The sequence below is a fragment of the Glandiceps talaboti genome, chromosome 14, assembly GCF_964340395.1.
Source record: "Glandiceps talaboti chromosome 14, keGlaTala1.1, whole genome shotgun sequence".
Classification (NCBI taxonomy): domain Eukaryota; kingdom Metazoa; phylum Hemichordata; class Enteropneusta; family Spengelidae; genus Glandiceps; species Glandiceps talaboti.
This window is the reverse complement of record NC_135562.1, coordinates 5,010,950-5,038,138: the sequence shown is the minus strand read 5'-3', so window position 1 is coordinate 5,038,138 and position 27,189 is coordinate 5,010,950. Positions and strand designations below refer to the sequence as shown.

The window sequence follows — 27,189 nt, the reverse complement described above, 5'->3', positions numbered from 1 at the left end:
TAGCCGTTTTTGATTTATTTTGCCATAATATGGGGAGATCATATTTTAGCATTTATACCCACAGACACTGCCAATTAGTCAGAAAGTGTGAGTAAATATCGGTAAATGTTGGTTAATAAGACATGTAGAGTGTAGTTTTTGTTTACTGATGTCTGTTACAACCACTAGCAATATATTTTTTCACAATGCTGTTGAGTTTTGTTCACCTAGTGACTACGCTCGCCATAGGCTACGTGCTATCCATGTCTCTTTATGACGTCATAAAATCCCGTGGTCTAGGTGGGACCGGAAATACCCGAAAACTCTCGAAGTAAATCCGAAGGGAAGTGACTGAAAAAGGGTCATTTTAAGGTGTTTGCAGACGCTTTTGAAAAGTTTTAAAACCAGAATGCATTTCACAAACATGTCGTCTAGCAAATTAGCGATAGTGAATGTGAGCATTTTGAATCACCTTTAAGGTATGTCATGTCACACTGCCCTCAACGGCTGGATTGCTCCTACATAGAAGTGAATGCATCTGTGAGGGCGCCTCACAAGGCATACCTTACAGACCTACTCTTTGCTATGCATATTTGTTTATATTTTGAGAAAAGGTTATAAAATATTTTTATCAGCCAGTAACATATTTTTCTGTGAAACTGTTCTAATTGGTAATATTTAAGAAAAGGAAACTATCTTTTTGTTTTGTTACAAATATTTTACAGTTAGATATTGACTTTATGGCAGCAAAATATAGCAAATAAATTCATAAATTGTTCAGTGAAACTGGTATACAGAAGAAGAAGCAAACTTTAACAAAAAATAAAAACCAAGAAAGGAGAAATAACACTGATGCACTCGAGTGCAAATAGAAGTATGAATGTCATGGCACAGGGGAAGGGAAGGGTGGTGAGGGGATGCTAAATTGCAAAACAGTCGGGGTATTTTTTAAGATTAAAAGTTCTACTTTAATTAATGTGTTGCATTGTTTCAAGAATAAGATTGCTTTAACAGTATAATACAGCAAAATCTTAAGATTGTATAATTTTTTACTGATCACTTTCATTAGCAGCAAATGCTGCCCACGAAAACTGGTGATTACCACACATCACCCCTATCTTCCCTGAAATGTAGTTCAGTCCTATTGTTCTCTCAACAGGGTCAGTCAACAAACACAATACTAGAGGGGTTGACAGTGAAGTTTTTATGTCATCTTCATTCCTTGCATATTCTGTTGTAAGTTTATCATAACTTTTTCCTGTCTTTTTTCTTCAGTTTTGAAAGCTTGCTGGTTGGCTTTCTTTTCTACACGTCGATCCTGTAATGAAAAGACAAATTCATAATCAGAATACACCAAAAAATATTGTTTTCCTTCTACAGTGTTAATTGTTCTGAGCAGGTAAATTCTACCCGAGTTCCTGCAATTTACACGAGATTCCAATGGATGGCTGTGAAACTATAAAAGTTTTTAAAATCACCTCTGTTACTGAAAACCTGGTTCTGAAACCAAAGCAAAAATGTATAGTTGTGGCAAACTGCCAACCATTGTTGCCATGAGTAACAGCACCCATCAACAACTATCACACAGACGCACAGCTTGTAATGTTTTGGTTTCACAGGGTTTATCTGTGTGTCAAATCAAGAACATACTTCTAATAACTAAAACATGTTGAATCATGCCTTATAACTAATAGAGAGCTCGCATCAGGAAATAGCATAAACTGGGTTGGTAATTTAGTGTTGTTAAAGGCCAACTTTGGCTTACGCCCAATAAAAAAAAAATTGTGATTCCAATTATGCTCAATTTAAGAATAGGTGGGGTAGGTATATTTTTTATTTTATTTTGTTATATATTATTTTTCATGTGTGAGTGTCTAGTTCAGGTTTTCCATTGTTTTCCAAATGTTCTCTGTGTTATTTATTTCTTCCTATCAGATGTACAGCCACTATTTTGAGAGGTCGACTAGCAAACTGTCTGTACACTGTCCTGGGCACAAAAGATTTTAGACCCAAGTTACAGATTATGCTACCTTCCCTACTGTCATGATAACTGCAATGACACAGCCAAAACAAACAGAAAAAACTACAGCCTTCATAGAATCACATCACAATCATATCATGAATCTCATTAATATGCATGTTTTCTTGCATATGCTAGAGATCCATACTGTTACAGAATGGTATGTATGTCAGACACAGTGTGCCCTCTAATGATAGCCAAATTTTGTTGTTGAGCGTCAAAATGATAAAAACTGTCATTTCTTGTGAGTCACCACATAGTAATAGATAGGGAAACACCAAATTATGGTGTGTCTCTAGAAAATGTGTGGCACGTCAAATTGGCTTAGAGGGCACACTGGTCAGACAGCAGCAATGACAAACAGTAAACTAAAAGACTTTCTGAAAAACTGATTTACTATTTCATGCATACACTGCAGATGTGAAGCTATTACAAGATTGCCACTGATTGGACAACTTACATATACTTTATCACTCATCAATACAGCCAATAGATGTGCTTGTTTCCTATGTTTTCTAACCAATCAGAATGAACCTTATAAAATACTTCATATTATCTGTGCAGATCAATATGGAATAGTGTAGAAGAAAGTGAGCAATATTGACAAACTGCGAAACTACAGACTCTTGTGGAATATTGATGTAATCCCTTACCCTCCTGTCTTGTTTCACCATCTGTTTTCTAGCTCTTCGTTCTTCTGGGGTTTCATTTTTACGTCTTGGTGGGGCTACCGGTCTTTTGAAATCTTCGTCTAAATCATCACTGTCACTATCACTGTCATTGACTGGCCTCCTTGGCTGGTTACGTTTTGGTAAGACGTCTTTTGGCATACCTGTTTTCTGAGATAATTCTATCTTCTTGGGTTTCGGCTGAAAATAACAATGTTATCATAAATTATTCAAAAGACAAATGCACGCCTGACAACAATATATTTCCAAACTTTATATGGAATATTGACCTATGTTTCTTTAACTAGTGACAGTGACCTTTAAGGTCAAAGGTCAAATGTTGGAAACCTTAATTTGTCAAAATTTTATGTGGAATATACCTGGTAAGCCAATGTTTCTGTGTTAAGTTTTGAATCATATTGTCTGTGATAAACTTTCTACTTAAAATGTGCACATCAAATTTGACAATGACCTTACAGGTCAAAGGTCAAATACCAGAAACCATAAATTTTTCAAACTTTAAGTGTAATGAATTACTTTATTTTCAGAAATGAATTTTCTGTACAAAATAAGGACATCAACTTGACAATGACCTTTAAGGTCAGAGGTCAATGTTAAAATAGAGCTATTTCATTTACATCACAGACTGAAATGTTACAGAATGAAAGATTATTGACATTGTAGAAAATATTACCACACCTGTGCAGTATAAAGACAATGAATGACATGTCTACATAATGGCAGGTAGATCTCAGTACAGAAAGCAAACAAGTTTCAATGTTGTTTAGTTAATGATTACCTAAGTGTGTCACATCTCTGCATTTATTGGTGTCAGGATAAATGGTTGGTAAATTACAGTTTGTAAAAAAAGACTAGTAATCCAAAATACTCACTATACATGTAAGCATTAGCATGTTCTGATTTTTACGGAAGGTGAAAACAAATATTTTTTTTCCTTTGTTTTTCATGCCAATGTCACTACATGTAGGTGTACATGGTGGCTCTTGAAATATACCCAGACAGCATTTGGTATACTGTATTGCACTTGTTTGGCACCATTGTGTAATTTATTACAACATATGTTACCTGTCACGCTAATTTTAGAAATGGCTCATTCACAAATTTGGTACCATTCATTTGAAAATATTTGAATACTATTTCATAAATAGTTGATGGGAAAGTTTTGGTCTACACCAAATTTTGGATGCACTAAGTATCTTCAATAAGTATATAGGTAAACACACATCACATGAGAAACTATGGAGTGAAGTCATATCAAGTAAATACGCACAAAGAGTACTACAACTGCTGACATCAGACCATTGACAAACAGAACCTGTTACAAACAGGGAAAGTAAACAACTGAATTGGATTATAACTGTGCTCAGCATGTTGGAACAGCAGATACTTGTATTACACACCATGGTTTGATAAGAACAGTTTTATGGCCTCTTTATGTGAACATGAAATGACTGGAAATTTGTTTGTGAATGTGAACTATTATGTAAAATGGCCATAAAACTGTTCTTATCAAATGACGGAATGTAATGCAAGTCTCTGTGCTTCCAACATGCTGTGCCAAGTGCAATCTGATTAAAATCTGATGTAGATGTTGGCTAATCATTCATTGCTATTTTACCTTCGTTATTTTGCTTGAATTGACCCTCGTAGTACATGTTTACGTTTTTGAGGAGACGATCAGGCTAAAAACGTAAACATGTACTACGAAGGTCAATTCAAGCAAAATAACGAAGGTAAAATAGCATGAAAGATTAGCCGACATCTACATCGGATTTTAATCAGATTGTGCCAAGTGTTATTAATCCAATTCAGTTGTTTTTAATACTTTCTATGTTTGTAACAGGTTCTGGTTGTCAATGGTCTGATGTCAGCAGTTGTTACAGTAGTGCAACTTCTATTCATAACACATCAAGCCTGTCAGTGTACACGTGTACGGTATTTTACAGGTCAACACATTTTTGGGGGAAATGGAGTCATCACCCTGACATCAATCAACTCCAGATAATGCATTGCGACCAATTTATACAAAGAATGAAGAACCTGACTCAGTTCAGTACCCCAAAAATACAAATATACATTTTTGTATTGTGATGCAGTTCACAATATTTACACTGTATGGTAATGTATAATTACACAGTGTACAACAAGGAGACAGGCAAGATGTCCTGTATAGCCTTGAGTTACTTAGCACTGGTATTGTTGACATGAACACTGTCTGGATGGGTACTTCGACGACCTTTGACCCCAAGTGGATTCAAACAGGCCTCATTGGTCTGTGACATAAGAATGGTGTCTGCAGGAGAGGTATGTGAGTGACCTTTGACCCTCACCTGAATTCACACTAATTTCATTAATCAGGTGATATATGACGAAACCTCAATCAATCATCACTCAGGTGACAGGTACCTGACAAAAAGGTCAAAGGTCGCATTTGATCTACTGGGGTAAAAGTGAACTACACAGACATCTTTGTAGCATGTTGACCTTACCCCTGGGGGGGAAAGCCTTAAGGGAATTTTGTTTTTTACCACAATCTAAATACTTGAAATCTCTTCCCAACTATCATAACTTAAAAGTCCTTGAAAGCATTGAAAAGAATTGAATGTTGTCAGTTTGTTTATAGAGAAAACACATCTCAATAGTCCAACAGTTTTAGAATTGAAAAGAAATTCAGTTGTTTTCACATTGCTCTACAGAAAAGCTTGCCATACTTCCAATAAAGTTTCTATCCACTTTGACAGCTGTTATACTTTTAAAATTTGGATCAAAGTGGCTGACTAAGTTTTTTCACTTCAGCAGAATCGGAGCTGGTTTGAAGTCTGTTGTTTATTGGATGTTCTGCCAGGAATGTAGAATGGTGGTGGACTGACAACATAATTCATTTATTTGTAAGCATGCTAGGGAGTTTGTTTAAGGTTAGCTAAGGGATAGGAATTACGTAAGACCCCTAAACTAGGGCTTTTTTGTACTATCTATCATAAGCAGACCCTTACCGAAATGAGACAGCTGTTTTTGAGCTGCAGCAGCTCTCAAAAAGACTTCTGACAGTTAGCTGCCGGGAGGCTGATTTTTGTGCATACATAATTAGATTTGAGCTGCAGAGAACAGCTCTCAACAGCTCAGGTAAATACGCGACAGACATTGAACAGCTTTATAATACACATCTGTAAGACTCTCAACAGACATCTGATAGACAATGAACAGACTTGAAAGGCTATCGTCAGACTTCTTTAAGCTTTGTGACAGGCAGCTGAAAGACTATAAACAGACTTCTGACAGGCATAATTGGTGCACTACAAAAGGGGGAATAGATGTTGTGTAGACTGTATATCTCATTTTAACCCATTTGGGTTGTGTTCTGAGATTGTGAAAGGGACTAGTAAAATGCATAAGCTAATTTTGTGTTCACTCAGCAATGGACTGATTTACCAAGTCAAGAGAGTTGTTAAACTTACTTTAACAGCATACATTATACTTACATATTCAATCAGAAAAGGCAATTCTCTCACACAAAGCTGTCCATTTTTTTATGCAAATCCCTGAATGAAGTGAAGTGAAAGTCTGGTAATATGTTGTTTGTCATTACCAAATATAAGAACATTGTGCTATGAATGCAAGTAATAGGTAATGATTACCTATGGTATCTGTTAATATGAACAAATTCCACATGTAAGTCAGGAAAACTACTGCAGGGGACATTTCCTGTAGTAGCCTTGGAAATGGGCCATGTTTCTGCTTGTTAATGTAATCACTAATTGCTAGTCCCAAGTTGAAGCATATTATAGTCAACAACTGTCACACTAATATACATGCATGGCTTTCAAAAACCCAGAATACTGAATCTGAAAAATGAATTAAAAATGGATGTTTGTTATGGAGGTGACATATTGCAAATAATGTAACTAACCAGTTACATTGAATCTGGGCAAGTTGTGAGAATCTGGGTTAATGATGCCCTGCAAGTTATACATGCATACAAACCATTCAAATGCAAACATGGATTATAAGAATATTTCATTTGAACAACAATGTTTATATCCTGAGATAATGCAATATACATAAGTAAAAAAAATACACTACAAACAGTGAATAGAATACTTGAGGTAAAAGGGTAAAGTCTATGTTCCTCTATTTTCTTGATAGATTTGATGAAACATTTCATACATGGAAGTTCAATTAATGTATATGGATATATGTAATTGTATGCCATCTTCTTACAGGCAAGCTGTTGGTTGTCACAGCACTTTGTCACGGAAAGATGGATAAATGTTACCACTGTGCTATCGAAATATTTTCAGCCAGTAAAGGCATTATCTTTTACCTGAAATCACTTGTTACTGTTCTCTATGGGTCTAATAATTAAACTCTCGAAAATACATCACTACATGCTATAAAATATACTACGATATATGCTAAATCTATTTCGTTACTCAAGGATTATATTGTCATGGAAAAGGTGCACAAAGTTATTCTCATAAGAAAAAAAAATTGTTTCTGGTCAGGACATGTCTAAAATGATGTGACAAAGTGATTTTTTTTTCTTTTGAAATTCTCAACACACCTGTCACTCAGTCAACTATTTATGTCAGTTACTGTTTTTTTATGTAGTACTAGTATGTCTGTGGTCATCACTGAAATAGAAAGGGCTATTTGTGTGTTTCCGTCGGATCTGCAGACTGCATGGGTTGGTGACAAAAAAAAGAAGACAGACACAAGGGTATTTAATTTAACTGTTTCTGACCAGAAACAAATTTTTTTTGGCCTAAGTGTAAATTTAAGTTCTTGAAAATGAAAACAAATACATGGATGGCTTGTAAATGATGTAAGATTAAATATATAAATATTAAAGCTTATGAAATATATGATATACTAAATTAATTTAGATATAGAAATACATGGTAATAGGAAAGTTGCACTTGCTGACAAAGCTGAGTTCTTAAATAACTTTAACAACCTTTATAGGATGTATTATACAAAAGGAAGTTATTTTTTAAAATGGTATACATGTATGCCTTAACCTGCATGTACATTTTATAACCCTGGCTATATTGCATCAATATCACAAATGGCACCTGTAAACAGTTACAAAGTCAAAATAATAAAGTTTAGTAACAGTACCCGTATATGCAAATGTCATAACAGTTCACTGTGAACACAGAGTACAGCATTCACATGTAGTTACTCTGCAAAGAAAAAAAAGAAAAAAGAAATACAGTTAGTCTACATATAAAGTAGAAAAACATTAACATGGACAAATGAACTTCAATGTGTGTGCCTGATATGATTGAAATGTGAAATAAGGGCTTAGATGAAAAACTCAAAAACACATACTCCTTCATGTACATGCTAAATTTAAGACATACACACACCACAGAAGTCAGAATACACAATAATGTATTGCACATACCTTTTCATTATTGTCATCCATCCTTTTATACTCCTTCAGTTTCTTCCCTATTGACCTCTTCGCAGCTGTGCATTTATTAGTGAGAATTCTGTTCAGATCTCTATCCGTTACATTTTCATTGTTTTTAAAGGCAGCTGCTCTTGCATATGCTAAAGAAAAGAAAGAAAATGACAATATGATCTTCACAAAGATGTCCGATGTTTTGATGTAGCATATAACAAATATAGATACTCAAGGTTCAGGTTATACATTGTAAATTCACATTTGTTTGTTTATCAAGGACTGTTGAGAAAATAATATTTTTTAAAACCTCTTGAGATTATAAATAGTTAAGTTATGCCGAGCGCTTGCTTTAAAATATCCATGAATATACCCGAGTGACAAGTACTCACATTTCAGGGTCTTCACAATGCTCTGATCCAGGGGAACTTTTCCTGCTGAGCTCTGTTTAACATCAGAGCCTGTCGAAACTGCTAAAACCGCAACAGGAAAATAGTATTCAATCAACTTGTGAAACAGTTTCTTGGCGTCTTTTTTGCACTCAGATAAGATACTGGTAAGAACTATAGCTGACATATATACTGGTTCATTTGGTACAAGTTGAGTCATACCCTGAAAATTAAGACAGAAAAAAAAAGAATTAGCAATTGCCATAAAGTCAGAGTTGTCACTTATTTTTACCGAGGCCAATGACATAATAGAATTTATACCACTAGAAACATCATGGAATTTTGAAAGAGCAGTTGTACAGGAGTAGTACAACAATAGCAGCAAATAATAAACCCTGAAATTAAAAATACATTACAAGAAAAAGAAAGCAATATGTACGAGTACTTACTTGACCTGGTTTTTTGTAACATGTGTCATCCGAAGTCTGATCCATGGATTGGGTGCGGTGATTGTTGTTTGTTCCTTGTTCCTGAAATATGGTTTGTATATTAAAATTTAGTTGAAAATAACAACTTACATTACATACAGTATGGGTTTCTTAATGATTAATATCCTATTGACATGGACATTCACCTAAGTGCATACATGTTGCAAGATTGGCATAAATGTACATCAAACCAAAATGCCAGCTATATGAAGCAGTGCACAGAAAAGAAGACAGGTAGAGTATCAACTTACCCCTATTTTCATGCCACAAAGAACAAGAAATAGTTGCTTTATGTACTCAGCTGCTTCTGGTGAAGGCACTACAGAAAAAAAATGTAAGTACACATTGAATGAACAATTAATTTAAAATAAAATATAAGATTTCACGAACCATATTAATAACTTCCACATGTATATTCTACATAAGCACTATCAAAATGTTTTTAAGTTTCTTATTTTAGATAAGCTGATTTTATGGAAGTTGTCAATACACATACTTATAGCACTGACAACTTTTATAAAATCAGCACTTCTCAAATGGAAAGACATTCTGCAGAGTTAAGATTATATACGACATTTTAAAGTTCAAATTTTCATATAAAGCTCATTATTACTATAGTTTATATATTTATTGGTTTGTTTTAGCCCCAAATACTTATTGCAGAAAATCCAGTGAAGAAATGTGGTTTACTTAACGGATGCAATAAAGATTCTTTTCTACACACACACACACACACACTTTGCATTTACATGGCTTTTGATTTGTGTAATTATAGCTACATGTTCTTAAAGAGTGTAATTAGTAATGCATCCATCATTGCCATATTAATTATCAATGTCTTTGTAATCTACGAGGGCATACAATAGTGCAAATAAGTAAGGTAGTACTTTAACAAAGTAATCAGAGCATAAACAATTATTAGATCCCTCACATTTTTATGGAGAAATGGTCAAGAACGAAGACTCAGTGAACATACCTGGCACTAGGGTTTGGGTTTTTAGCCTTGTAATTTCATCTTTGTATATAGCACAATTCTGGCATTCAGTCACACCTGTTGGCTGGCTTTGCTTTCCATCATCCATGTTAAGGATAGATGGGCTGGTAGAAGTACAGGTACCACCACTTCCATTTGCATTTGAGAATGGGAAACTCATTGGGTTATCATCATCTCTTAGTGTCTCATTAACTGTGCTCATAGCCATCCCAAAAATATGTGATGTGCTCATTTCGATGTCATCATCATCAGATGAATTATTTGGGGTGTGTTGCCAGGTATCAAAAATATGATCATCCATACCATATTGAGTATCCACATGGCTGGGCGTGCTACTGCTTGCTGGTGATAATGTGGTACCAGTGTACTTGGAGGCATGTGAGGTAGTAGAATGAGCTGATACTTGATAACCACTTGACTGCTGCTGCATATGCCTTTGACCTGAACCACTAAATGTTGGAGAGAGTGACTGGAGAAGAGATGTCGGTTGCCTGTTGATATCAGTTGATGTCTGTTGAGATGGTGGTGTTAGTGGGGTCTGATGTATGGTGGTTGGTGGTGATGGCTGTTGCCTGTTGATACCTGCTGATGTCTGTTGAGGTGGTGGTGTTAGTGAGGTCTGATGCATGGTGGTTTGTGGTGATGGCCGTTGCCTGTTGATACCCATCGATGTCTGTTGAGGTGGTGGAGTTAGTGAGGTCTGATGCATGGTGGTTTGTGGTGATGCCTGTAGCCTGTTGATACCCTTTGATGTCTGTTGAGGTGGTGGTGTTAGTGAGGTCTGATGCATGGTGGTTTGTGGTGATGGCTGTTGCCTGTTGATACCTGTTGATGTCTGTTGAGGTGGTGGAGTTAGTGAGGTTTGATGCATGGTGGTTTGTGGTGATGGCCGTTGCCTGTTGATACCCATCGATGTCTGTTGAGGTGGTGGAGTTAGTGAGGTCTGATGCATGGTGGTTTGTGGTGATGGCTGTTGCCTGTTGATACCCATCGATGTCTGTCGAGGTGGTGGAGTTAGTGAGGTCTGATGCATGGTGGTTGGTGGTGATGCCTGTTGCCTGTTGATACAGGTTGATGTCTGTTGAGGTGGTGGTGTTAGTGAGGTCTGATGAATGGTGGTTGGTGGTATAGATGGTCTTTCACTCTGAGTTTGTGATGCTACTGGGCTTCTACCATTACCAGAAAACTTGTGAGCAAAATATGCTGCCGCCTCACTGTTCCTGGCTGCAGTTTTGGCTTTGTTGGCTTCATTTTTGGCTTTGTTGGCTTCACTTTTGGCTTTGCTCCTTCCATGCAGCACTTCTCTTGTTACTCCTTTGTTAGGTTTCTTAGCTGCTGTGGCATTATTTTGTGATTTTCTTTTGGCTTTAGGAACAGTGGTCTCCATCGGTGGTGAAGTCGAAGCTGGTCTTTTCTTTGTTGACTGACCACGTGTTTTTTTGACATTTGATGTCTTTACTGGACTTGATCCTCCAGTGTAGCCCAATTTACGGGCACTGGGCTTTCTCTCTCTTGGTCCATTTAATTTTTGCCTCTGTCTGGCTTCTTTTAATTTCATTACATTTTGTACTTCTGCTTGGTTGACTATCTTTTTAGTTCCTGAAATGCAAAACCAAAAGTCTATAATCACAAACAGGTAAGAAACAGATTAGCAACAGTTGCTCTCCCATTTACCAAAGGTAGTCTCAGGTAAACATTATTCTTTTGTCACAGATGTAACTTTTTAACATCTGAATCTGCCAGAATTCAACACATTCTAGCATAATTGAGCAACCGCCAGAACCTTATACATGTAATAAACTGATTGTAATAAACATTGTTCATTACGATTTTACCAAGATGTTGTATTGGTGTGTGGAATAAATATAATCCATACTTAAAACAATGCTGGGTTTCCACATTGCTGTAAACAAATAACAAGTGTTCCCTTATTAACAAAATCGTTATCATTTCAATCAACAAACAAAACTACATGCATTGGATGCAGTTCGACTGAGGAATGTCATGAGAAATTTCAACATACCAACAGTTTATACATGACATGGGTTTGTGTTGACTATCACAAACTCGCACCTTCTTTACGTATTCCCTTGTAAAAATCACAGACAAGTGAGCACACCCTTATGTACAACAATCACAGCAATACACAATACATATGCCTTCATCAAAAAGTTCCATAAACTATCATCGATGGTGGAAATGTTACGACTATAGAATGAAGTATGTATGATGTTCCGTATTTTCACAGCTGTTACCATTGTTGACTTTTTGTATTTAACCATTTTACGTGTTCATATAAGTTAACTCATCGACTGAAACATATTTACGTGCCATCTCACTTCTGTTCACTGTCGAGTCTTCCGTGAACGCACCAACCACTTTTGTAATTGGCAGCAAGGCCCCGAGATGTCGGAACGTCCTCAAATTTGGACAACAACGATCGTGCGTTCATATTATATAAACAAACAAAATGGCAGCTTTCAACGTTTGGTTATGACCTTTCACCAAATTCATGACATCATTCATTACCCAGAATTCTTTTCTAGCCTCGCACGTCCCAAGTTTGACCATGTACCCATTCCTAACAAGCAAGTGTTGAAAGGCAATACCAGTAACTCAAATAAATCTCAATCGATATTCAAACTGTATTCACACAAAATTGCTGCTTCCGCTGAAAGATTTATGCATTTAGACCTTTGACCTACTTACCGATGACGGAAAGAACAAATCAACATATTCTCGCGGGTCATGGGTCACCCATACTTTGGCGCGTATCTTTGAAATAAATTGCTACACCGTCTGTTGATACAATATCATTAAAAAGGAGTTTTGATTTACGTTGTTACCAATACCATTGTCACTAGACCCTCCACCAACGTTGCCCACATTCATTCACAGTATTACTTAACACTTACTCTTCGACACCAAAATTCGAACACGCCAATAAATTGGTTGAACCATGGCGAACAAATCGACACAATTTGAAAAACTTCAACTTGTGCTTGGACAATATGAATACAGTCAACACCTCTCAATCTACATGTCTGGGGTCATATCTCGTATACACTGAAAACATTACAGGCATTTTGTTACTTACCTATTTTTATGACAGTGGCATCGTATATGTCTTCGGTGTCCGTGTTGTTTATGGCATCGTAATGAGCCCATTTGACCTTGACTTTTTTTTTCTCTTCATAATCCCCTGCTACTATGTGATCCCTTGGAATAGAACAGTAACAGTCTTCCTCTTGAAAATAAACTAAAGCCCATTCTTCCATTGTGACAAAAGTTGTGAACAAAAGCTAAACAATACAATAGCACTCACAAAGCAGTCGACGACCCGTTAACAATGCAATCAAAGTTGATCGAGTAACTACCTCAGCCCGCGCTAAAATGTGATTGGTAGTTATAGCGCAATGTATCATGGGCTTCCGGTTCTGTGATAGCGTCAGCAATTAACACGTACACTGATTCGCGATTATCTCGTAATTATTCCAATCAAAATGCCTAAAAGACGAGATCGACGTGAGGATTCAATTGAAAAGAGACGAAGAAAGAACGTCAAATCATTGTTAGGTAAGTTAAATCCTTGTGTCACTGTCTTGACTCATGTTTATTAAGATGTGGTCAAAATTCGTTTAGTTTCTGGGTTCAGTTTCCGGGAACCTCCATGATCGAAGTATGGCTAGTTTCACATAAAATGCAGAAATCGTCCTGATACAAATTAAGTCTTTCTCATACCTCAAGATTATGTATAATAAACATGCTATTCTTTTCGGACCATTGCTGGCATTGAAAGCTTGCATAAATTGTTGACTATTATGTAATGTTAACATTTACAATATACAAATACATGACGTGCCACACATCATGTTTACACAAATTATAGATTGGTGTTTACACTCTAGACAATAGTCGATCGTTACCAAAACTAGTTTGCTGTCTTAAAGTTGTACAGCTGCAAGTACATGGGTTTTTTGCTATGTTCCAAGATCAACAATGTCAATATGTGTCTTGTCACTTTACAGAACAGCAAAGAAGTAAGGTTTCCCTGTCTCAACATGAAGCAATCCTACAACATGCTGTAGCCTCCACACATGCTTCAGGAAATGATAGTGCTACCAAAACAGAAGAGAAAACTAACACGAGTAACAGTGGGGAATGTGGTAATGCTGACATCTCAGAAACGCTTCATCAACAGCATGAAAATAGCGATTCTTTGGATGGAGACTCAGACTCACAGATATTCACAGGTGCTATGGAGGAATCAGCTGATACTGAAAAGTATATGAATATACTTCATAAATTTTCTTCAGCTCCACAGATACAGGAGAACACTGATGATGATGGTAAAGATGATGGTGGTGATTATGATGAGGAGGAGGGGGTGATGCTTACTGAGCACATGTCAATTTATAACTCTTTAATTGGAAATGATACCAACGAAGAACATAATGAGGATGGCATAGAATCTGAAGGCTGTGGTCCTACCACTTCTGATTTTATTCCAAATACTGACACTAATAATTCTTTCGAAAGTGACATGTTATTTCCCAATTCAACCATAACAGTTGAAATGAGCATGTTCTTAATAATAACATATGCTCTGAAATACCATTTGTCTGGTGATGCTTTGTCAGATCTACTTACATTAATATCACTTCATTGTGCACAAGCACACCCAGGACTGAAGTCAATGCATACATTTATGAAATATTTCCAGAACACTCGCAATTCATTAGTCTATCACCACTATTGTGGGAAGTGTTTGTTATACCTTGGTATAGATAGTAGTGCTAAAACGTGCCCTAATTCGTGTTGTGGGAATGACCTGACAAAACGTGCTGCTAAACATTTTTTCATAGAAATATCTATTGAAGAGCAGATAAGAAATTTATTTCAAAAGGATGGTTTCTGTGATAACATAAAACATCGCTTTCATAGAGAGAAAGAAGATCCTGCAAATCTCGAAGATATATATGATGGTGAACTATATCGAAACCTTGTTGAAGATGGAATATTGGCTGTTTCTGAAAATATTTCATTGATGTGGAACACTGATGGTGTACCGGTATTCAAATCATCATCTTTTTCATTGTGGCCATTATACTTTGTTGTGAATGAGCTTCCCTTCCATGAACGTATCAAGAAAGAAAACCTCATATTTGGTGGGTTATGGTTTGGGCCATTAAAACCTGAAATGCTAACATTTTTAAAACCATTTTATAAAACATTGTCCAAGTTAGAACATGAAGGAATTGATGTTCAAACAAACACAGGCGAGACTTTGAGATCTAAAGTAATTCTGATATGTGGTACTTGTGATCTTCCTGCAAGAAGTATGATGTGCAACTCTGTTCAATTCAATGGATTCTATGGCTGTCTAAAATGCATGCAACCAGGACAAACTGTCAAAACAAAAAAAGGGGGACATGTTCACACCTTCCCTTTCATTAAAGAAGACCCTATGGGACCAGCCAGAACCCATGCAAATTTGTGTGCTGATGCCAGAAAAGCCAGTGAAACAGGTTAGTGATGCTTATTTTCGGAGCTGTTTTTTTTTTAAAAAAAGAAAGAAAAGAAAAAAAAAGATTATTCATATGTTAATTATAACCAATGTGATATCGTATGAAAAGATTGAAGTCTGAAGAGGAATGATGCTGGTACTGTGCCTTGTTTGAGTGTATTCAGTCCTACTCACCTGTACTTGAGTGTTCATTGTAATAAGTGTGTGGCTGAATGTTACAATAGTTTTATTAATATCAATAATACATAATGCATACAGAAGTGTCACTGGTTACATATAAAATGTACATGTTTGAATAAAAGAGATACTGCAATACAGATTTTCATTGAATTTAATTATTTAATAATTCTTTTCTTATTTACAGGTGTGTTAGTAAATGGTATCAAAGGGCCATGTTGGCTAGGTGGACTGTCATACTATGATCTTGCAAGGGGCACAGGAATAGACTACATGCATTGTGTACTTCAAGGGGTAATGAAAACTTTGTTTTCCTTGTGGTTTGGTACGCAACATTCTGGTGAGCATTTCTGTATATCAAATAAAGTACACCTAGTGGACAAGCATCTTGCAGAAATTCAACCACCATATGAAATATCAAGATGTCCACGTTCTTTTGAAAAACACCAAAAGTACTGGAAAGCCTCAGAAGTACGATCATTTTTACTTTACTATGGACTTCCAGTTTTGCTTAACATCCTACCTGATGTATATTACCAACATTTTGCACTTCTGTCTGAAGCCATATTTATACTTCTCCAAGAATCAATCCCTGTTAATCAACTTGAAAAAGCTGCTAATTTGTTGGAGCATTTCTGTCTGACATTTGCAAGTCTTTACGGAGATAGGTTTATGACTCACAATGTGCATTCATTATTGCATTTAGTGGAGGATGTAAAATTGTTGGGGCCCTTGTGGACCCATAGCTGTTTTCATTTTGAAGACACAAATGGATTTTTAATGAAACTAATCCATGGAACACAGAATGTCCAGTCCCAAATAGTTACTGCTGTAGCTTTAACACAAAAACTTCCTAGTATGTTTGATTGTTTGTTGGGAGATAGTAAAGCAATGGCATTCTATAACAAATTAACTAAACCTGGTCGTGCTAGTATGGTACAGTTGGAAAACAATGTGTTTTCAGTTGGCACTTCACAAAAGTATTCTCTTGATCACTTGGAATTAACTGCTGTCCTTAAAGTATTACCACACATTTTACCTAATGAAAGTGTGAAGAAATTTTCCCGTGTTAAAATTGGTATTACTACATACCACTCTATATCTTATTTAAGAGCATACAGACGCAACTCTTACACAATAATATATAAATGCAATGGAAGATTTCAATATGGTTTAGTCAAGTTCTTTTTCCAATTTACGCCAGATTGTCTTTGTGACAACACTATTGCATGCAATTGTGTTGTTCATAATATGGCAATGGTAAAAAAGTTAGATACACAAAACGATGTAGTGTTAGTGAAGGATGACATCACAAATGCATGTGCCTTTCATTTATCAGTTGTGAACCATGATGTTAATGTTTTGGAATGCATATATGTACACAGTATTGTTGCAAAATGTGTGTTCATGCAGTTTTCTGATAGTGGTAATCAAAGTTTTGTTGGTCATTTCCCTAACTTAAAAGAGAGGGACTAATAGAATATTTTCATGGAAAGTAAGCATACAAGTCAATCTGATAGGAACTGGACTTCATTTCTTGATTTCCCTCCTAATTTCATTGTCATTTGTTCTTTTTCGTTTTATGAGTGCCTCGTAATTACATCTGCCACAATGGACCTTGACTTATGGGTTACTTGTCATTCTGTATGCCATGGATGAATTTCATTAAAAATCTATTTTTGTCCTCTTACACCTTGAATTTGAACCTTGAAAGGCTCTTTGATGGTCAAACAGTCATTTTTTTATTTTGTACAGTTTATAATGCAAACATTTGATGATAATATTGTAATTATTATATGGATTTCCTTAGTAAATATGTGTGATATATACATGTGTGTAAATTCACTTCATGAGCTTGACCAATATAGCAAACTGTGAAAAAGTATGTTTTGCCTGTTACCTCCCACACTTGGAAACGTGTATAGACACCATTTAAGTATCCACCTCAACATGACAATGGTAAGCTTTGTAATGACACTTTGACCTTGCTAAACATTTTTAGGCTGAATGACCAATGTTCTCCTTTCTACGTAATTCAAGAAATTCAATACACAAAGACTCCAGTGTAATATCTATAATAATATCACAAAGTAAGCTTTCATTTTATACTTTGGCCTCCATTGGCCATAATTATGAAGTTTGTATCAAGAGACACCACTCACATTTGCACAATGATTTTGCAGTACAACACACCAGTTTTAAGCTGTGTCTGCTATGAAGGCTTGACAATATGAAAATACGTGTACATTTCATATAAGAGGTATTCTGGAAGGATTTATTTTGTTGTTCATGCAGCTGGTTTACATTTTAACAAGAACAGATTTCAGTGTTTATACTTAACAATGAAACTTAGTTAATAAATACATTTTGATATGCAAATGTACTGTATTTATTTGTCATTTGATGATGTTGCAGGCATTCTTATAAATATTACCTACATTCACTTGCATACATATGATGGATGTTTTAGTGAATAAGTAATTAGGCAAGTTTAATTCCAAGCAATACAAATGTATATATTAGGACACAGAAGCATATTAACAGAGAACCCTTGGATTGGTATGTCCACATTGCCACTGTCCACAGTAACTTTAAAAGATTCTGGAAAATAACATCCAGCAGCACAAGAGCTGTTAGAAGTCTGTTGCTAGTAGTCTTGCCAGTGTCAAAGCAAAGTGTAAACACTCCTGACAGCCATTATTTAGAAATTAACTCTTGTACTTGAAGACAGCTGCCAGTAAGCTGCAAATACCTGTTGGCGAGCTGCAGACAGCTGTCAGTGAGATGCAGACAGCTGTCAGTGAGCTTAAGAGTTTTTTTCCTAACAGACATAAACCCTAGAAGTCTGTTGCAGACATTCAGCAGCTCAAGACATTTTTGAATGTATGCTACAGAGCTGTTGGTAGTGTGCCACAGAGCTGAAAAGCTCTGAAAAAGCTCTTTGCCAGCTTGGGTCTGAGCTTTCAGTTTGGTAAGGGGACACCTTGCTTCTACTCTACTCCCTAATGTGAGGTGTGTAGATTGTTGTTCATAGAAAGAGACATGTGTGATCTGGGGCAAGATCAATAGTTCAATATAGGACAAAAAATAAATTCTTTTAATTTGGAGGTGGAGGGTTAAGAACCATTTCACTTCTAATCCGACAAAAATGATTTTACTTTTTAATGGATATGTTGTGTACCCATAAATACGAATATTTCTAAAGATCATTCTATGTCGTCAAATTGCGAAATAGAAGGATTTTCGCGATGGTAACTGTGTGGCACTAAAGTACAGTAAAGTGTCAACAAAAGAACCATGTTTTATCACTACATACTGGCTTTGTATTCATAGCACTACATACTACAACATTGATTTTAAATTGATCGTGCCGTCTGAAACAATTTTCAATTTTGGCCAATTAAGTTCGAAGGGGAAGTCTGAGACCTAACTGAAAAATTTAAGTTTTTTATCCCACATTGAACTATTAATCTAGCCCCTAAATAAGTTGTCCTACATTGTACCTTCTACTCTATAAATAAACAGTTTGAATTAAGTGGCTGATAAGAAAAGGGGTGTAGTCTAGTACAATTGACACATTTCAAAGAAAAGTGAACAATTCTGGAGATGAATAACAGCAATAAAAGCCTGGTAAAAAATTCACAGACTTCTGGAGGGGAATCACGGCAAAAGGTTGAGTTAAAAATATGCAGACTCATTGAGGGGAATACCTGCTAGGTACAAAGCCAGGTGAAATAAGTCTCAGATTTGACCCACTTCACAAAGCTTCTGTATTAACTTAGGAACAACACTGAATAAACAATCAAACATGTACCTGACATGAGGTACAGGTCAAATCATGGAAAATTTCAGTCTTATCACTAAAATCCAAAATTCTACTCACAAATCTACAAAATGTGGCAAACTTTTGATTACACAGGTGTCGGGAGCTACTTTATTCTTGTGAGAAACCTATAGCTATGGCAAATTTCAGTCTTATCACAAAAATACAAAATTTTACACTCAAATTTACAAAGTGTAGCCACTTTTGATTATAAAGGTGTAGGGAGCTACTTTACTCTTGTTAGAAACCTAACTACTAAATTGTACGCTATATGTCATTGTACAGTGAATGCCAGTAAAGTTCCTGTAACAATCAAAAAAGCTATTTTAATGATTAACGCTTTTCATACCTTGGTAGGTTCTGCAATCACTGTCGGATGATTATGTAAATTAGAATAAGTAGATATAACAGTTTCACAGTCCCATTCTTCTTTCGGTTCTTGCGTTACCATGGCAACCAACTCGTCTTCTGAACTTGACGTGCTGTAATCGTCGTCATAATTGACGTCTATGATGTCTCTCCGTAAATCAGGTAACCCTTTTCGGTCGTCGCCTTCACCGTCCATACTGCTTGATTCCTCTTTCACTACTGTTTCCTGTTTTTTTTCAACTGGCTTTATCTCTGACGGCCTGCTGGTCTCACTTGCCGTGAAGTTTGTTGTTTTGCTGCAATCAAGCATGAAATGTAATCACTTTTTCATCGACCAATGAGTGGTTGTCGGTGAGAGATGTATCAGTATGTGATTGTACTACAAATTGACTGATAAATTCCTAACTGCTACTTTTAACTTTAAATAATATGTCTCCACCAAACTATGGTTCGTTAGTCCGACTCATTTACTGCATACAATTTGTAAATAGGTCATTCACAAAAAAAAAACCTTTCCTTCCTCTAGAAACCTCTAAATTGAGCAAAAACCGAACTTTTTGCAAATTAGTTCAAATCGGTTTTTTTCTTATACTTCTATTGCAAGTCTTAACTTCATTTTTCATTGAAAACGAAGAAATTCTGGGGTTTAGGAGAGGATCAAATTTTATAATGAATTTGCTGAAAATGAAAATGAGGCCTGTAATTCTGTCAAATTAATTATGGTTATAGGGTGGTAGTGGTGGATGGATACGGAAGGCACTAATAAATTTACATTTTTGTATTTGTTTAATACAGCAAATTTTGTGAAGTTGGTGGACTCTTTTTGTCATTTGATTTGAAATTTGTCGTAATTTAACTTCAAAAAAATATACATTCCCTGTTGGATGGGCTAGGTAGGGTGTGCCCCGGGTATGAAACACAGGACAAGATTGGATTGAATGATGGTGATGAAAAGTTGAAATACTCCGATATATAGGGTACAATTAGAGAACAATTATTTAAAGTGTGGACACACACACATCGTATATTTAAAACTATATTTAGATTTTTACCATACATCATATTATAAATTAGTAATTCTGCTATGATTTATAAGATCGTGGTGAAGTACAATAAGTATACATTTAGTTTCACATCATATCAATATTCCATTGACAGTTCATGGAATCTAATATCATATTTCCAGTACCCCAAACTTAAGTTGCAAAGTTCAAAGGGGCGTGAGAAAGATTACCATTTTTCTGATAATTACAACTACATTAGGCTAATTAACTACACATTAAATTAATCATAACATTGAAGTCCTTGGTGATGTACATGTTTATAGAAGCCATTATTAAAATTACAATTCATGTCAACTAATAAACATATAGAAAATAAGAGATATACTATGCGCATGTAATAATAGAATTAGATTTTTTAAGACCAAAAATCTCTCAATTTTGTTTTATGTATCTACCTGAATGTTGAGATCTCAGTATTTACTTAATTGGAAATCCATAATTTATGAGTTTGTTGTGTTTTACATTGGACTTATATCGATGTAGATATTCAATCTTAAAAACACTTGCTACATTTTGGTTTGTACATATTCTTAGGGGTTGATATTATGGTATTCACTATCTTTAGAAATATATTTATTTATTCATTTATTTAACTTTTATTCAAAGAGAGTTAAAATCATACTAATGACCTGATTAGCTAAATGCTAGTCTTCCCTCGGGGATCCTCTAAAGCCAACACAGACAGGACAATCAGGTTAACAAACATTGAGATATATAGAAACCGATCCATATTTACTCAGTCTGTGTTTTATAAGAATGAAGACTTTTAAAATGACTCAAGAAATGATTTTGAAACATTCGTACCTAAGCATAGCAGTTTTAGCCAAATATTTTTTATATCTAGATATATTCAGTGACTTGATTATATTCTCATTAGATACACTGAATATGTATTACCTACTCCCATTAAAATTGACAATATATTATATAGTCCGGTTAGAACTTGTGACTACTGCATAACTATATACCCCCCCCCCCCCCATCTGTAAGTGGGAGAACACAGAGAAATGACTCACCAAATAGACTATTAAATCACAAATATGCAAATATACGACAGCGAGTGAAGAGGGAAGGGGGTAGAGTAATATTTTAAAGTTGAACAATCTAAACTTTGTAAACAAGATAGCATAAACATGAAATTATCCCAGATTGCATGCATGCTATAACCTCAGTAATTTATGAATTTATCACTTTGAAATCTCACATTTATAAATTACATTTCCCTCTCATTTCTTCTCAACTCTATCAAAACATGTTCAGCTGTCCTCAAAAATAAATATCTGCTGTAATTTTATCATGTGCAACACAACCAGACTTGACAGCTACAATAATGAGTTTGTGGCGGCCAATGACAGGAAGTAGTGACATTTCCTGACAGATAGAAAGTGTACTGAGTTCCGGGCTTTGTGAATAACTCAGCTGTATAGTATTCTATGACATGTAGAATAATTTGATCTAAAATCTATGTCATTTCAATAAATTATACATTTCATATCCAGTTATCTACTTTTAATAACATACTTATACAATGTTTTGACAGTAAAGTAATTTTACGGTTTACTTGAGTTACTTTTATAATTATTTGTGACATTGTATGCATGAAATTTTCTCTGCTTGTTATTTTAAAAGAAGTATTTACACTAATAAGACATGAATTTACAATGACAAATAAAAAATAACAAAAACAGAAATATCGCTAACTGAAAATTTTGCATTATTTTCGGTTGTATAACACAATCTAAATCAAGTATTTTTCCTAATTTATGATATTACAAATTGCAGTTATCATGTATCATTAAAATTTTTACAATTCAAATTAAAAAGTTTAAAATTTTGCTATCAAAATTATTACCAGTTCTGTTTATATAGTTTTAATAATATACTGATACAATATTTCAGCAATGAAAGAATTAATTTTGAAATTGTTACCGGTGAGAGCGTTGAAATTTTTACAAGTATTACAGCTAAACAAAGTACTATTATTCAAATTATCAACATACCTTTCTCGTTGTTTTTTCTCAAATTCACTGAGTACAGCACTCAGCAAGTCACTGTCAGGTTGGATGTTACCGGCAACTTCTTCGTGATCAAGAGCGCCGATTTCATCATCGTCATATTGTTCGTAAATCTTTGAAAGATAGAAATGCAACGGTTTTAAAACCACATCAACTCACAGTTCAAGAAAAGCAATGCTTTCAAAAAACCAACCAACTTATTTCTGCATGCAGTTCAGTTAAGTACACCAGTATATATGTATGTGCTTGCACTGTCTAACTCAACTCAGAAACTATGTCACAGTACGTTGTAAATAAAAAAGTCAACACCACAATTTTGATGATCACAATGTTGAAATTCTTGCAAGAAAGGTAGAAATTTACCACTTGGTTGTGAGACACAGACTGGCAAGTAAACAAGACAATTTACTCTATGTATATCATTGCTTAGTAGACCTGTTCCATATATGGTGGCAGCTACTTTGAATAAATTTCCATATTTGGTATGTTGAATTCCATATTAGGCATAATAGGTTGCAGTGAAGCCAAGATATTGTGCCTGTGTTACAGGCCTTGGTTGGTGTATTGTAGCTTCACTTCCATGTTTATTGGCATACTGAAATTGTTGTATTGAAGCCAAAAAATTATACATTTATCATGAAAGACCTTGAAGCTTTGCCTTCCAATTATATTTATACTTGTCCACATTATTATAATACATGAATTAATTTGCATAATGCATGAACATCAGGACCAATCATTTGATTGGTTGGCAACTTCAAACTGTGTCCACTTTACAAAAGGGGTGTACAGCATCCAGCACATAATAATACTAAAACAAAAAATGTGACCATAATAAAATGGTCAAATTGCTTGAGTTCACATATCAGTAAAATAAACATGTTGAGAAACAAAAACATAAACAAAACAAAAAAACAAAACAAGTTGATCAATAAAACAAGTCTTAAAAGTCGTTAAAGTCTAATAAAACACAAAGTGCAGTTATTAAAGTTAAAATGCAGCTATGGGGAACAACAAAACAACAAACACATAAATTATAGAAACAAACAAACAAACAAACAAAACGTAAACACACTAAAATACAATTACTCCACCAACCTAATGCTATACACAATGGGAACGTTTTCTCTCATCTAACATCTCCCACACAATTAAGTTTTCACAACACAAAAACAAAACGTCAACACGCTAAAATACAATTACTCTACCAACCTAAGGCTATACACAATGGGAAATGTTTTCTCTAAAATTATCGAACATCTCCCACAGAATTAAGTTTTCACAACACAAAAATAAAACGTCAACATGCTAAAATACAATTACTCCACCAACCTAATGCTATACACAATGGGAACGTTTTCTCTCATCTAACATCTCCCACAGAATTAAGTTTTCACAACACAAAAACAAAACGTCAACACGCTAAAATACAATTACTCCATCAACCTAATGCTATACACAATGGGAACGTTTTCTCTAAAATCATCTAACATCTCCCACAGAATTAAAGTTTTCACAACACAAAATTTATGGAACAAATTATTGATGATTAATATTTTACCTTTTCAAACCTGTCGTCTAAAAGAGTAAGTCCTTCATTTCTTTTTATAACTGATGATGTCATTGAATAACTTGTAAATCGTGATTTGGTTTCTTCTTCTGAGAATGTGTGTGCGCCTTGAGAGTCTAAGTCATCGATGTCAGCTTCATCAGAACCGTACTCTACGTCACTAAGGTCCTCCATGTCAGCTATACTGGCTTGTCTGTGGAGAGAAGAGGAGAACGGGCACTATCAAAACTACGTAAAAATAACCATTGAAACTCATTATTTAAGTTAGCATATACAAGAGGTTCTTCTCTTCTACTAAACTAAGTTGTCCTGTTGTCATTTCTTATAATTTCACTAAAAAGCGTGTAACAACTTTTTACAAGCTAACAATTATAAATCAGCCATGTCAGGCATGTGTGCTTGTCTGTAGTAAGGAGAGAGTGAACTTTGTAACATTTCTTATAACTTCACTCACTAACATAAAAGTCATCAATGTCAGCTACACTAGAATGTCTATGTAGAGGAACAGAATTATAAACATAACCATTCTAACTTTCTTAGAACTTCACTTATAAACTAACACTCACTATAGCCTGGTCCGCTCTGTTTCTGTTTATACTAGATTGCTTGTTGTGAGGAGAGAGTGCTAGCTGTCAAACTATATAAAAGTGAATTGTAACATTTCTTATAATTTAACTTACAAACTAACACTGACTCCTGTCCTCTATATCTGTTGTGAGGAGAGAGCTGTCAGAATCATGTGAAAATGACCACTGTAACATTTTTTATACATGTACTTTCATTTACAAACTAACATTTACTATAGGTCCTCCATTTTTCAGTTTGGCTAAATCAAACAATGCAGTTTTCCCTGGGCACTCCAATATCTCCTACAATAACACTGGAACCATGAGGGACTGCTTTCACTGGAAGTCTTTAGAGACAGGCACTGATATGCTTAAAGGGGGATGCCACTCCAGGAAATAGATATTTTCATAAACTATGGGTTCTGGAGAGTCATTTCATGATTTTACATCACCTACAATTACTTGCAATTTCAGAGAAACATCAAGTTGATCTTGTGCCTTTATAGGGTATCTTTGCTATGGACAATTGCATCATGGGAATCAGTAGAAATAATATATTCATGTTGCGCACTGAATATTCATGAGTCCGAAATACCTATACCATTCAGTGTAAAACATTTCTCCCTTTGTCCAGTATTAATAAAAATTGTTACTAAATATTTTACAAACCTTCTACTCTGTTGTTGTGGTTGCCCTTTGACCCCCTTGGCTTTCGGCTCATTAGCTTGGAGTATAAAGTCATCGTCTAACTCATTGTCTGGGTTGTCAAAGTCAAAGTCCTCATCCATGGCAGCTACAACATCTGGATCAAGATCTAACCTGGGTCCTAATATCAAAAAAATATAAAACCATGTTGAAGTATAGTTGTATGATTTAAACATACACGCCTCACATGGTTCCACCTAAAGACAAACTCGCAAGTACCAAGGGATGCTCATACAAAACATAGTTTCTAGGTGGAAATATACACTTTTTACGAAAGACTTTTTCCCCAAATGAACTCTAGATCAACTCAGAGGATTGGTTGGGATTTAATGAACATAGTGATCCTGACACATATATGGTGTTTATTAACAAAAAAAAAAAAAAATCTTTATCTAGATATGTGTATCAGACAACAACTTTACTGTGGTGTCCATGGAAGTGCCTGGCGTTCAACTGAAGAGCACACAATCTCAGTTGCAGCCTCTCCAGGCCCATATGATTAAAGCATTCACATTGCAACCTCTATCCTACCAGGTACCCAATTACACAGCTGGGTTGACTGAGATACGCACAGGATTAAAGCATTCACATTGCAACCTCTATCCTATCAGGTCTCCCAATTATACAGCTGGGTTGACAGAGATATGCATAGGATTAAATCCTTCACATATTAACCTCTATCCTACCAAGTACCCAATTATACATCTGGGTTGATTCTGGCACAATCCTGGTTAAAATGTTGCCTAGGGACTTTAGCCATCCAGAAACAAACAGCAGTGCTCAGACTGACAACTTGCAGATTCAAAGCTGACCACTCTATCCACCACTGAACATGATTCAGACATTCAAATGATAAAAACAAATTGACCATCATGACTCCATAATGTCAACCAGGAAGAAACTAATCCTTACCTGAGATGGGAGCTGCTTTATTAAGCATTCCAGTTTTCTCTTCAACCTGAGATCCAAATGCTGACGCTGGGAGCTGTAATTTGGGTTCCTATAAATGAACCAATTTTAGCATTAACAATTACATCTTGAAAACTCAAGTTCTCCTGTATTTTCTTATACATTTTTAAATTGATAAATCTGATGGTAAGGCCTTCATGAGGTGCCTAGAGAACAACTCAGGGTTGAGTTTTTCTAGAGTTATTCTGGAGTTCTTGTTCAGTTTTGAATTGATGAAACGGAGAGTCTTATAAGTGTCTTGGGAACTCAGATTACTTGTAATAATCACATAGCAATCAAAACAAAAACAGTGAAGATGTAAACTTAGAAAAAGTAATGGATTATTACAGTAATAGTTTGAACTGTGATGAACTCATTCATCAAATGCGACTATCATCTCATCATCTCAGCCTCGTGTAAACCTTGAGGTAATAAATGCTAAGTGGTCACGTACACAAT

The 27,189-nt window shown here is 35.3% G+C and overlaps 4 protein-coding genes across 6 annotated transcripts in view; 2 read left to right on the top strand and 2 right to left on the bottom strand.

The window, feature by feature from the left end:
* Positions 1-457: 457 nt before the first annotated feature.
* The window catches only part of LOC144445448 (protein LTV1 homolog), a 59,632-nt gene continuing 32,900 nt past the window's right edge, over positions 458-27,189 (bottom strand). For 2 of the 3 annotated variants that reach the window (XM_078134997.1, XM_078134995.1), the window contains exons 4-10: positions 26,695-26,782; positions 25,747-25,903; positions 24,503-24,704; positions 22,927-23,054; positions 19,843-20,158; positions 2,653-2,868; positions 458-1,297 (exon numbers count right to left, since the gene is read on the bottom strand). In XM_078134997.1, the coding sequence (XP_077991123.1) occupies positions 1,184-1,297; positions 2,653-2,868; positions 19,843-20,158; positions 22,927-23,054; positions 24,503-24,704; positions 25,747-25,903; positions 26,695-26,782 (1,221 nt within the window). In that variant the 3' untranslated portion in view covers positions 458-1,183. Of the gene's footprint in view, positions 1,298-2,652; positions 2,869-19,842; positions 20,159-22,926; positions 23,055-24,502; positions 24,731-25,746; positions 25,904-26,694; positions 26,783-27,189 lie in introns of all 3 variants that reach the window. The other variant, XM_078134996.1, reaches the window with a different exon arrangement.
* LOC144445756 (uncharacterized) lies at positions 6,716-13,244 on the bottom strand. The gene is made up of 9 exons (XM_078135398.1): positions 13,064-13,244; positions 12,496-12,547; positions 12,306-12,385; positions 9,949-11,565; positions 9,224-9,291; positions 8,934-9,014; positions 8,488-8,707; positions 8,096-8,244; positions 6,716-7,871 (listed from the first exon to the last, which is right to left on the bottom strand). Exons 1-9 carry the CDS (start codon positions 13,242-13,244, stop codon positions 7,857-7,859), a joined length of 2,463 nt encoding a protein of 820 aa, XP_077991524.1. The 3' UTR covers positions 6,716-7,856.
* On the top strand, positions 13,418-14,657 carry LOC144445755 (uncharacterized). Its single transcript, XM_078135397.1, has 3 exons — positions 13,418-13,542; positions 13,995-14,596; positions 14,643-14,657. Exons 1-3 carry the CDS (start codon positions 13,470-13,472, stop codon positions 14,655-14,657), a joined length of 690 nt encoding a protein of 229 aa, XP_077991523.1. The 5' UTR covers positions 13,418-13,469.
* Positions 14,655-18,012, top strand: LOC144445447 (uncharacterized). Its single transcript, XM_078134994.1, has 2 exons — positions 14,655-15,494; positions 15,858-18,012. The coding sequence occupies exons 1-2, from the start codon at positions 14,663-14,665 to the stop codon at positions 17,144-17,146; spliced, it is 2,121 nt and encodes a 706-aa protein (XP_077991120.1). The 5' UTR covers positions 14,655-14,662; the 3' UTR covers positions 17,147-18,012.

Bases quoted from the DNA above. Each gene is read 5' to 3' on its own strand.
- LOC144445756 (XM_078135398.1), bottom strand. From the start codon at position 13,244: ATGGAAGAATGGGCTTTAGTTTATTTTCAAGAGGAAGACTGTTACTGT. The intron at 12,386-12,495 runs GTAATGAATGAT...TCCAAATTTGAG, and splicing joins AGGCTAGAAAAGAATTCTGG to GACGTTCCGACATCTCGGGG. The intron at 9,015-9,223 runs GTAAGTTGATAC...ACCATATTTCAG, and splicing joins TTTGTGGCATGAAAATAGGG to GAACAAGGAACAAACAACAA.
- LOC144445447 (XM_078134994.1), top strand. From the start codon at position 14,663: ATGCATACATTTATGAAATATTTCCAGAACACTCGCAATTCATTAGTC. The intron at 15,495-15,857 runs GTTAGTGATGCT...TCTTATTTACAG, and splicing joins CAGAAAAGCCAGTGAAACAG to GTGTGTTAGTAAATGGTATC.
- LOC144445755 (XM_078135397.1), top strand. From the start codon at position 13,470: ATGCCTAAAAGACGAGATCGACGTGAGGATTCAATTGAAAAGAGACGA. The intron at 13,543-13,994 runs GTAAGTTAAATC...GTCACTTTACAG, and splicing joins GAACGTCAAATCATTGTTAG to AACAGCAAAGAAGTAAGGTT.